This window comes from Egretta garzetta, unplaced genomic scaffold, assembly GCF_000687185.1.
Source record: "Egretta garzetta isolate BGI_Z169 unplaced genomic scaffold, ASM68718v1 scaffold759, whole genome shotgun sequence".
NCBI classification, from domain to species: Eukaryota; Metazoa; Chordata; class Aves; order Pelecaniformes; family Ardeidae; genus Egretta; species Egretta garzetta.
This window is the reverse complement of record NW_009260944.1, coordinates 865,771-878,053: the sequence shown is the minus strand read 5'-3', so window position 1 is coordinate 878,053 and position 12,283 is coordinate 865,771. Positions and strand designations below refer to the sequence as shown.

The 12,283-nt window shown below is 43.2% G+C and overlaps 1 protein-coding gene across 1 annotated transcript; it reads right to left on the bottom strand.

Moving 5' to 3' along the window:
- Positions 1-8,239: 8,239 nt before the first annotated feature.
- TMEM169 (transmembrane protein 169) lies at positions 8,240-10,622 on the bottom strand. The gene is made up of 2 exons (XM_009647157.2): positions 10,299-10,622; positions 8,240-8,862 (listed from the first exon to the last, which is right to left on the bottom strand). The coding sequence occupies exons 1-2, from the start codon at positions 10,600-10,602 to the stop codon at positions 8,240-8,242; spliced, it is 927 nt and encodes a 308-aa protein (XP_009645452.1). The 5' UTR covers positions 10,603-10,622.
- Positions 10,623-12,283: the final 1,661 nt, after the last annotated feature.

The window sequence follows — 12,283 nt, the reverse complement described above, 5'->3', positions numbered from 1 at the left end:
CGTGGAGAGAATTTTCGCACCGCGGGTAGGACAAACCCCAGCCAATAACAAAAAATACACATTTTTTTAAAATATTATTACATCGCACTTCTTTTATAAAGTAGATTTATAAATTTCTTCATACATCAAAAATCTACTAAACTGGGTTTCTGCTTAGGATGATGTTTTCATGAGTTCTAAATCCATGGATTAGCCAAAAGATTTCTGAAGGAGACAATGCGAGGCCCACACAGCCTGGTATCACGAAGAGGTGAAATATTTCCCCCTGCTAAGTAACTGAAAACCAGGCACGTGTTTCTACTCTTGAAATAACTCTGGCAGGCTTTTCTGGCTTAGTTGTTAAATCTGTTATAACAGATTATTTCTTTGTTACATGTTAGAGGACTATCAGCAGTGTAGGGTCTGTTTTTCTCTAAAATTAATAGAAATAGTTTGGTTCAACTGAACTCTAGAGCGCCCAGGTTGCCGGAGAGGACCAGAGAGTCCGAGTCAGATAATGTTTGCTTTGAGGAAAGCAACAGCCCAGGAAAAGAATAGAAGGTAGTGTTTGAAAAACAGTTAAAGCTGGTGATTTAGGTATTAAGTGCAAAGTAGATGCCAATGAAATGAAGCAGCACCTTAAAAACTGGGGGAGAATGCAGACTGCATTATAGGACACAGCAAAACAACGTTTTGCCCACAAGCCCTGTATTGGCTACTGCGGTTTCAGATTGGGCTGTCGCGGAAGCAGACTCTCATCCATCTTGTTCTCCACATGATCTTGGATTCACAGTCTTTCTCTCTCTCTCACCTCTCTATGTGCAGTAAGTCTTTGTTTGCAGCCATTAGCAATCCAGCTGTGTTTTAAGCATCTCTGGGAAGTGCTTTCATGCAGCGGGATTGTTCTGGACAAGCTAACTAGGATAACTCACTGTGTGAAGGATTTGCTTTGCGGATGCACAAGCATAAGCCTTTAGTGTCCTCCCCGTTTCATCCTCACCGGCATACACATGCATATATATATATATATATATACACACACACACACACACACACACACACAGAGTGCTAATGGTCCAGTTTAATCCTCGTAGCACAGGGCTTTGTTCCTTATTCATCCAACCCGCCTGTGGGAGGGGATGGGGAGAGTCTTCAGCTGCCAAACAAAGCTATTTCTGAGCTGGGAGAGAGGATCCCATTTTAAGTTCCTATTTGTTTGCCTGCACCTGGAAGCAAACTGAAATCAGACTGAAAGGATGGAATTTTGGATCTTTAGAGAAATACCAGCCTTAATGCACATTAAAAGTGGAGCATTGTAAACATGGAGGATGGGACGTCATGTTTTAAAGCTTTTAATTCTTGTGAGTTCCCAGGTTGTACTGCTTTGGGGGAAATAGCAGCAGTGTGAAGGAGGGAGCTGCTATTTGAGAGGAAAGAAGAAGGGATTAAGTTTGTTTTTTATTTGCGTAAATTGATGCTAACCCATGACACTAGCAGATAGGTGACAGTGTTAGATGTGGAGGCAGGGGAAGAATAATTTCATATTTTCCCTGCCAGTTACTTTTTGCAGGAATTCCTTGGAGGGAAGGGAGTCATCAAGATGACAACTGCTGATTTCTGCAGGGCTTTTGTACTAAGCAAGGCAGACATTCAAATTTTTGTAACTTTCTGTTGAAATAAATGGCAAATTTAGCCATCGAAAGAGACTTGATTTTAGGGTGGAATTGGAGTCTCAGAGCAACCCGGCTGTAACCATGGGGCTGGCTGAAGTCACCGCTGACCACGCCAAACTCGTGCCTTAGGGGCCATTTCAATATTAGGGTTCCTCACTTCAGCAATGTGTAATCACATTGTAGAGGAGTTGGTATTATTGCCTGCTTTTAGTCACTGGTCACTAAAGGTTGCTCTGCCAACACACGTTTGGTGACAACTGAGATGTCATTTAGCAGTGACACTACATGTGCCCTGGGATGATACTGCTTACTATATTAAATACTTAACTTTTTTTTTTTTTTTTTTACTACATGGAGATACTAGGAATTACTTCTGCTTATTTCTTATGTCACAGTGGAGCTCATCTGAATAATTTAATGAAGGTTTAAAAATTGCTTGTGTTTATTAATTCTGCATGCAAATTTTACACGGTTAAAATGTTAAGGAAAATCTCCGTTATGATGGAAGGATATTCTAGTAATTGCCTGTAATTATAAGGGCAGCTCACTACAAATACATTTAAGTACATCATAGCGAAAGACATTAGAAGCTGACGCTTCCACAGTTTAGGACAAATAATGTATTTTAGAAAGAAAGGCTGAATGAATGGCACGCTCTCCTCAGGCCAACTACCCCAGGAGCTGTTGGACTCATGCCCAGCATTGACACCGTGAAAGCCACTCAGTTTACTTACAATATTTGGGGTTGTTAGGATCGCAGCTGCAGGTGATTCAGGTAACCAGGCGAGAATAAATGGAGCTACATTGGTGTTATATCACAATGAGCCAGTCTACTGTTATTTCATAGTAGAAATAAATGATTCGCTTACCTTATCACTGTAGGAGCAGAAAGAATTTGGCATACATATGAAGATAGTCAAAGGCACCTTGAAATATATTGATCTTAATATATGTTACTGATGGAGGAATTTGCAATAAACCAAGCCCGGAGGGAACATGGTGCCTGGGAGGTGGGGTTTTATCCTATTTGCCAGGCAGAACATACTATCAAATTCACCAGTTATCTGTTATATTCTGTGAAGTTAAATTTCAAGCTTAAATAAAGAGTTGGAAAAAAAGAGCCCTAAACCAGAGAGATCACATCTGGGCAGAAACTTTGATCTTAGAGGGCTTCAGGTCGCATTCATCCATGGCACACCTAATCTCAGTGGATGCAAAGCACAGCACATTTTGGCTGCTCTGTTTTTGGGGGGAAGGTTTTATGGTTTAGCTCACTAAAAGCGAGGGCATTTTTTTCACACGGGGACAAACTCATTGTTGGCTTGACTCAAGTGCTTTCTTTATTATAACACTTTCTGGCAGACTTCAGCTTCTGTGGAATGACAAAAAAGTAGGGAGACCAAAAGTTAAAGGAACTGGATGGCCAGGAAGGATCCATGAGAGCCCCTCAAGTCTCATTTCTCTGGGCTGCCTGTTCAAATGCAGCCACACTTCACCTGTTTACATGAAAGGATGCTTGGGGGGATTTTTGAACCCCATGGCAATTTACTCTGTCATCAAACACACAACCATCTCTCATCATTCAACGGCTGCCTGTTGGAAGAGAAATCATGCTTTAGTGGTTAAGACAAGCAAACATGATGTCCCTTCTAATTTGCCAAATTAATTGAAAAGTTGCATTTCCAAGTGGATTAGCCCTCTCTTATGGGTAGTGGTATTTGGGAAATGTCTGAATTTGCTTCAACCTTCTCTCTCCCTTTTGTGAGTTCCCATTTCCACATAGGGAATAAATTTGGATGGACTAATCTACTCAGAAATGAGTCCATGTTAATCTAACTGCCTCCACATCCACAAGTCTTTGGAAAGAAGCAGGACGGGCACAGATAATTCACTGACTGGGACAAAAAGGGCTTGCATAAGTTTTGAGCAAAATTGTGTCCATCACAAGGCAAGAATGTGGGCTGTGCATCCTTATGTTCTCTCTTTGACACTAGTGTGATTGCATGCTTCAGTGTGCAAGAGCAGACTGGAGTGGCTTTTCTTATCTAGTGGTTGCAGCTTCGAAAAGGTATCCGTGGGGTTGACCACATGGATCCATGGAGCAGCCCCTGCTGATAGTCTCAGAGTGAAGAATTGCAAGATCCTGGCCTCAGGATTCAAAGCATTGGCCCGAGGGATTAGAAGGGTGAATTCAAGAGACAAATTGTGGTTGAAAGCACAGTTCACGCTGTGACTGTTTCAATTCTCAAAGAAACTGCACGGAATGAGTAAGTCAGCAGGCAGGATTAGCACCTTCTCTCCTCCTGGTGCAATACATGGTGCAGTCATACAGGTGTGGTTTTCCTGGTGCAAAAGTCTCTCCCGCTGCTAACCATTCTCTTATACAATGGTTTCCTTGTACCTCAAAGGTAAGAACTACAAAGGCTAATGAGCTAACTCTCTGGGCCTGTTATCTCCATCCCACCCTGCCACACCAGGAAGCCACGTGCCCTTCACCAGGTTCTTCACTGGAGGTGGGAAGTCCCCAGTGTACGTCCGCCATGCAGGGAATCCTGTTCCCTTGGCGATGTCTGCAGCAGGCATCCCATCACGAGCTCCTTCCTGGTATATCCAGCTGTTGCATTGGATGTGGCACTGCCAGTTTGAGGAAATCACCTGCAGGTAGCCTTTTGTCTCAAAGAGCTGTTACACTGAAGCTGTGCTAGCCCTCAGCTAGGAACTTCATTTGGGTTTTCCAAAGATACACATCTCCTTCTTAGAAGAAAGAAAATGCCAAATAAGTGTCCGCCCTGTGCTAGCAAGAGGGAAGGACTGTAGTAAGGTTGTGTGGAAGAGCACCAAGGGTGTAATTTAGTATTTAGACACCTTGAAGAACTGTATTGGTGGATTCTCCTTTGAGTTATCATAACAGAGGCGTGTCTGGAGTACTCAGGGGTTGTAAGAGAACTTCCCAGCACAGCTGTAAATAGCAGCTCCAAGTCACAGACACACAGACCATATTTGTAGAGTTAAAGGTACTTCCTATTTTGGTATGGAAGCCCTACAGATCCTTGGGGCTAAAGCCAAACAGATACCCAAAGCATGAAATTAAATCAAAAAGTTTTCATTTGTGCGCTATGAAGTAAAAACAAAGAAGAACCCAGAGCCCAGAGATATGACAGTTCTGGATAGGTACAGGTTAACAAGAGGTAAAACTGAGAACCATTTCAGACACACTTTAAAGTGGGTCTTCAAAGATAATGATTTGTAACCAATTAACAGCATAGAGTGACTGTGTCCATCCCACAGCACTGTTTTTAACACAAAGGCAAGCAGAAGCATGAGATCAATACTCTTCTAAAGCCATGTACATCTTTATTCTCCACCCAGGCCAGCAAGGATGGGAAAAGGGAATGCAGTTAAAAATAACAATCAGCAAACACACGTTATCTTTACTTAAAAAAAACATCCAGACTAGAGCAGCCAGAAACACACTCAACAATCAGAATAACTGGAATTCCCTGCAATTTGACAGTGGCACATAAGCAGAAATTACTTGTGAGTTTCTGAAAGCAAGGGTAGAACAAGACAAAAACTTGTGCTTTTTTCTATTACAAGTGATTATGATTATACATTTTGCAGCAGGCAAACTGCTCCAGGGGATAACAGGCAGGAGAGAAAGATATCCAGAGTTGTTTTGAGAAAAGTTTAAATAAAACTTTTACAAATAGCACCAGAACTAACCCCAAGCTTCAACTAGCCCCCACCAAAATCAATGGCAGAACACCCTGACTTTAGCAGGAGCAGAGGCAAGCTTGGTTAAGTGTAAAGAAGTAGAAAACACACAATGGATTGTTCCAGTATATCTCAAAAAAGGTGGCCTCCAAACCCAGAAGCAGAGCTGCCATGGCAGAGGGAGGGTAATACGACTTCTCTGGTGCCCCTTTGTGTTTACACAGCAGTAAGAGGCACAGATTTGGGGTTGTCTCCACTCTGGCAGGCTGCTTGCAATTCTGAAAGCAAATCCTGTGCTCAGCAGACATTTCACATGGCTGTATTCCGTAACGAGCTAGTATCTATCATTCAAGCCCCCTGTAAGTGAAGGCTCTTTGTGCTACTGACCTCAGCCTTTCGTCTACCCTTGAACAGCTGCTGTTTGGCAGTGACAGCTGAATTGGGTTTTCTCCCTTGGCAGCAATGCACACTTGCCAGCCATCCTTCCCCCAAACCCACTTGTTTGCTGCACTTTGGGGCTCAGATACACAATCCACTCCTTTCACGCCAGCAGTGTCTCTCTAGGCAAAGCATGAGAACACTTGCCAGCAGGCCCTCCTTCCCATTAATACTTGTTAAGCATCACTTCTTCCCACCCTCCAGCCATGTGGGAGCCTGCAATTTCCGTGTGGAGAAGTATTAAGCAGAGTGGCTGTGCTGGGTCACTACAGACTGCCAGCACTGGCATAACTTTTTAGCAGGGCCTGTTGTGATAGGACAAGGGGTAGTGGTCTTAAAATAAAGGAGGGTAGGTTTAGATTAGATATAAGGAAGAAATTTTTTACAGTGAGGGTGGTGAAACACTGGCACAGGTTGCCCAGAGAGGTGGTAGATGCCCCATCCCTCAAAATATTCAAGGTCAGGTTGGATGGGGCTCTGAGCAACCTGATCTGGTTGAAGATATTCCTGCTCATTGCAGGGGGGTTGGACTAGATAACCTTTAAAGGTCCCTTCTAACCAAAACTAATCTACAGTTCTATGATTCTATGACTTACCCTCAGCATCTCTATTAATTCAGAGCCATATCAAGCTCCCTGATTGAAACAGCCTCGTGAAAGGCATTTCACTGCTTGAACCGGTCCCAGGCATATGTCAGCCTCTTTGGACCCCACCGAATTACCTGCCATTGCCTCACAGGTTGGGGTCTATTTATTTTTTTTTCTGGAAGTTGGTCATTGCCTTTAAAGACTTAGCCAGTAAAAACTGAAAGCTGTGTGTCAGGAAGCAGCAAACACAGCCTGGCTGTACCTGTAAAGTGTGGGGCCAAGCCTGCTCTTGGTATTTGGCTTGTACACTATTCACACTGTTCATCCTCAAGCCAGCCCTAAGAGGCTGCTTTGGCTGGGTCTCCCAGAAGGGGATGGACCAAGGATGCAGCAGGGACTTTACTTTCCCAGTGTCAGGCCTAGAGCATCGGATGGATTTGTTTATACATCACACGTTCCCAGCTGTCCTAACCAGGACAGCCAGCCCGTAGTCTTGACCCTATCCTTGAAAGGCAACACAAAGCATTAGTTCCTGTGAAATCCAGCTTCCAAATGCTTCCCTTTACCATCCTAAAACTACAGCAGCTCTCCTTCTGGCAGGGAGACTGGGGAAGTGAAACACCTGTACAGACAGGACTGTGCAGCCTGACTGACTGCACACTACAAATTATCTACCTACACACATGCAAATGGTGGGCTCCTCTGGGCGGGGGCTGAGCCAGACTTTCTAGCAGCACCAGCTGAACTAGAGCACTTGGAAAATTAATCATGTTTCAGACATGTAACTCAGTCCCCATTAGAGTCTGTTATACCTCTCTCTTATTTTCCTTGTGTCCTCCTTAGGCCCAAACCCCAACAGTCAATCCAGAAAAATAACATTTCTGCTAGTCATTTTTTTTAAAGAGAGAATTAAAATTTCTCCAGCATAATGTGGCCACCTCAGCCTGGTCTGGGACGCCATGCGAAGTCCCAAAAGGAGGGAAACCAGTTATGAAAATGAGACATGATGGGAGGAGGATGTATAATCCATTGCTCTTCCATATAATTAACCAGGAAGTGTGGGGGGTGCAGATTTCCGGAGCTGAGGCACTAATGCAATTTGCACTGGCACTAAGGAACATGGGCTCAGGGACGCCCCTGCACTGCATTACAGAGCAAGCCCTACTCTTCCATTATGTGATGGGTGCATTTCAGGCCAGCATAGAGCTCACGTGCCTTTGTCAGAGACTATGCTGCCCTCTCCCAGCGAGAGGCTGGGCACAAATATCATAGTGGCCTATTTTTTCAAACTCTGACAGTGTCTAAGAAGTTAGCCTATCTGGAAGGCTTGCTGCACTTGTCAGAAGGACTGGAGAAGGACCCTTTCTAGGAAAACTGCAGGAACATCACGTTTTGCAATTTAGCCTTCAGCTCTGAATGATTTCCTAGCTCCTGAAGGTCATCCCCCGAGTAGAGACTTCTTTTCGCTGAGTCAACAGGTCACTGTTATGCCCCATTCCCAAAAAGTAAAGTCTAACTTTACAGAAGCGGACTTTTCAGCATGTTATCTCTGGCACCCCACCAACAGCCCAAGCCCCACAGACCTGGATTTTCTCACCATTCCCAGAAGCTGTAATTAGCTAAAACAGATGACAAATCCTTGGAGAGCCATGCACCTCCCCACCCAGACCACGTGAAGCTAGCACACTTGCATTCTGTGACATTTAAAGAGCACTCCCAGCCCAGTATTTTATTCATTAAGTTTGTGTTTAAATATATATATGTATATATATATAAAAAAATTCTGTGTGTTTTTTTCTAGGTGAAAACCACTCACGTATGACCAAAATAGTCAGCCAGGATGAAAGCTCATACTGCTGAGGTCTCAACCCCCTGTGCAGAGCTCTTGCCAGAGAGACTACCTGAGATATTGTCAGAATCTAGCAGCTCGACAATGCTGTATGGAGAACAATCTTCCAAACCCAGCTTGCTGCAGAGCCAGCCACAGAAGCCCTTTTCCATATCCCTGACAGCATGCCACCAGTACCCAAAGGACCATGCTACCTGGACCACAGCTGAATACAGGCCTAGGGAAAAAGACACAACCATAATTATAATTGGGTAGAAGATGATCAAAAAGGGACAAAACGTGATTTTGTGCCAGAAGGTCCTCTCTTCATTGTACACCAAGAAGATGTTGTACCATGTAATGGTTCCATAGTAGAATGAAACCACAAAGGACACTACAAAAATGATGGGGAGGCAGATGATGGTCCAGAGGACAATGTGGGGTCCTCTGTCCAGCCCAACATCACATTTCTTCTTCTTCTCAGGCACATCTTCTTTAGGAGGTTCCTTCGACTTAGCCAGTTCCTGCAGCTCTTTGTCCGTTAGTGTGACATGGATGTCCACCATCTGACCCTTCTTCTTTCCCCTGGTGATTGTTCCAGTCAAGGTGACATATCGGCTGTCTAAAGGCATGTTCCAGACACCTATGAACACAGATAAACTCATCTATATCAGATTTATTTTCTGTACAGAGTATCTTGTGTAAATCCCCAAAGACAATTAGATAGTGCGTATGGAGTTATAGTAAAATTTAAAAAAGATGGAACGCAAGAAGCAATGCAGTAAAAGAAGATCATCACAGAAGAAAATGGAAGAATAGCTAGTGAGGGAGAAGACAGGAATTCCAGATGACAGAAATCAGAAGAGAGGTCTCCAGCATCGGCACTGGGGACAATATGTGAAGGGAAAGTGCTGCAGGAGTATATGAGAACGAGATGAGACAGAGTAACTGAATAAAAAAATGGCATGCCTATTTTCTCTGGTACCCTCATAGATTTATTCCTGAACAGCATGGACACTTGGAGTGACTTAGGTAAATATGACTAAAACTGTTGTTCTGGAATAAGCACATCCACACACGGAGTTATACTTGAATAGCTAATATTTCACTTTACATGTGCACTCTATCTCAATGCAAATTAATATTCAAACTTTAGAAAATCCTTACAAACTCTCATATCATTATGTTTGCATTTTAAGGGATCAGCAAAGGCACCAAACAGGAAAGTGTTGGGATGTGTGTTAAAGTCACAAACAGACTGCCTTAGCTTCCAAGTGACATTGGTTTAGGATGGTCCCTGAAGTGGTACTGGCCAGAAACTTCTGTGGGGTTAAAATACACTTCCTCCTGGTCTTAATCCTGACTAGCTTGGAAGGAGGTCTTCAGAGGCTCTTAAAGGGAGGCTGAGCAGTTTTAAGTAGTCCACAAAAATCGGGAGGCAGCAGATAAGCCATGAGGGTAGGGGTTGGGATCATGAGGGGATCTGGTGCGGCTGATGGACCAGGACCATGCATTCACATTTAAGCCCCTCTCAGCTGGCACTGCTGACTCACAAGAGGATTAGCCATAGGACCTGCTTCCCACATTTCTTCCCTGCAAGGGTATCCAGGACAGACATCAGAAGTGAAAGTGGCTCCAAGATGCCCCACGTTGACCTTGCCAAATAATTGCTCTTCAAGAGAGAAGCTGTGCTGAGTATATGCAAACAGAAGGCAACAGCAAATCCTAAATAATGAGTAAAACTCCTTATCACAGGTAGAGCCACTAAATCCATCTGCTTCCATCCTTTCACTTAACAGGCAGTTGGTTTAGGCATGGACAGGGGCTTGATCAACCCCAACCAGCACATACATTTAAAACTGAGAGTACAGCAACAACCAACCTCTGCAAAGAACTGCAGGAGACACCTCAAATCAGCTTGTAATGCTTTTTATTTCAGAGCGTTTTCAAGTATGAACTCAAGCTCTCCTCTCTTGCAGTCTTGGAGAGGGTTGGTCCCACAGTCACTTTCATTAGACCTCAGTGCATGCTGGCATGAAAAAAAGTTCCCATAAAGTGGGTGTTCCCAGGAATACGTACCATCTGCTATGGACTGACCCAGGAATTTGGAGCCTTCCTCAGAGCTCCTCTCCCCTCCTTCTTCATCCGCCTGTTCTTCTTCCACCTTATTCTCATTCTCTGACCGATACACTATTATTGACTCGGGACGGGACTCTTTCTTCTTCTTTTTCCTCCGGTCCATGGTGGCTTCCCCATCAAAGGTGACAGTGGTTGCCACAGCCCTTTTCACGGAGCCGCGGCGAGGGCTCTGGCTTCCAGACTTGTTCTCTTTCTGCATGGTCTCCTCCATCCCACTGCTGCTCTCAAGCACCTCACTTGGCATCTTGTAGCACTTGTTTCCAATCTAACAGCTCCTGCACTTAGAAGTCATTGATTAGACAATGGTCCCATGCATGCTTTGTTATGGTAAGATGTCGCACTGCTGACATCCAGACTATGCACTCCATTCCCAGCCTAAAATGAGAGAGAAGACTGAATAAGTATGTTTTTCTCACCGAGCAGAAAAAATTACTAGAATTTTCCTATAAAGGGTTACTTCCAACTGGTTTAAATGTCATCTGAAGATCCTTATTATCCTGAACATCAATTTTATTACATGGATACATGTTTTTTAATATCACCTAATCCTGATTCTCAGGTTCCAATTTTAAATATAACAAACCAAAGCTACTGGAAAAGGAAAGAGTATTAGCATTTATAAGAAGAGATTAAACAAGCACGGTTTACTGGGTGAATTTAACATTCCTCTGCAATGCTGGAAGCAAACAGAAGACAATCGTTTTGGACTACATGCATGAGAATGAAGAAATGAAACCATAGACGAAAAAGAAGTTGACTGATTTAAGGGACTGGCCTAGATTAGAGACCACTGCAGCAGGAACACCGCGCTCATCCTGCGCTACAACAGCTGTATTGGTGCCAGCCTTTCTCATCTTGAGTGTCTTCTGATTTACTGCTCGTTGCAAGGATATTACAAAAAGTAATCAAATGATGTCAAAATGAATGATGTTTCAAACCTTACCAAATTTGTGTTATGCAGTGCTGTCAGACCTTAAAAATACAGTATACACAGTGGATTTAAAGCAAAATTACTATTAGGACAACTTCACTGGGGAGGGAATTGGAAACCACAGCAGTCTTCTGATTGTGCAGGGAAAATAACCCAGATCTTCACAAATCTTTGTCACAAATATTAGGGCTCAGTTTTTTCCTCCTCATTCAAGCAAAATTAACAGCAATATCAAGTGACACTGTTATCTATGGGAAAGCTGCCTAAGTAAAAAACATAATTAAACATGCATCGAGGCAGACAAATCCTGCTCCACTGCTGGAAGACACAGGATTAACCGTTCTCAGATTCTGTAACGTGTAAGAAACTAACTGTGCCAAGTATTCACAAAGTATTTAGGTACAAATCTGAATACAATGAATAAAGTTTTAACAACTCTGAAGAGCTCTGTTGAACATTTACAGGAACATTTATATTTCAACGAATGCAAATGACCAATAACGTGTTGTCTTCTACCTACTATCTGAGTCATCTCTTTTAACAGGAAACTAAGAACCACAGTTATCACAATTTACAGCCCACACAATGCTGTGAAGTTGTTTTACTTGAACAGATGCTAGAAAAAAGTTGAGCATTTTTAGATTTGGCAGTATGGTCCTGGTCTTCCCACAGATATAAGATTTTGCTGGATTGTTTTGAAATTTGTTGCAGAACTTTAGATCAACTATTTATGCCTCATACACTCTCACACATACACACCCTTTTAACTGTCTCTAACACCTAAGACCAACTGTGGCCAGTTGGCTTTATGCGGCTTTAAAGAACTCAACAATTCAGATTATTTTTTTGCATTATAGAAAATAAATCTTCCCTGGTGATCAGAAGACACATAAAATGGAATTTAAAAAATCAAGACTTGGCATACCCCAGAAGCTGGACTACTTCTAAATCACTGGGCAGGGAATATCTCGGCTAGCTCTGCAGCACGGCTGGG

Bases quoted from the DNA above. Each gene is read 5' to 3' on its own strand.
- TMEM169 (XM_009647157.2), bottom strand. From the start codon at position 10,602: ATGCCAAGTGAGGTGCTTGAGAGCAGCAGTGGGATGGAGGAGACCATG. The intron at 8,863-10,298 runs GTACGTATTCCT...CTGTGTTCATAG, and splicing joins GGGTCAGTCCATAGCAGATG to GTGTCTGGAACATGCCTTTA.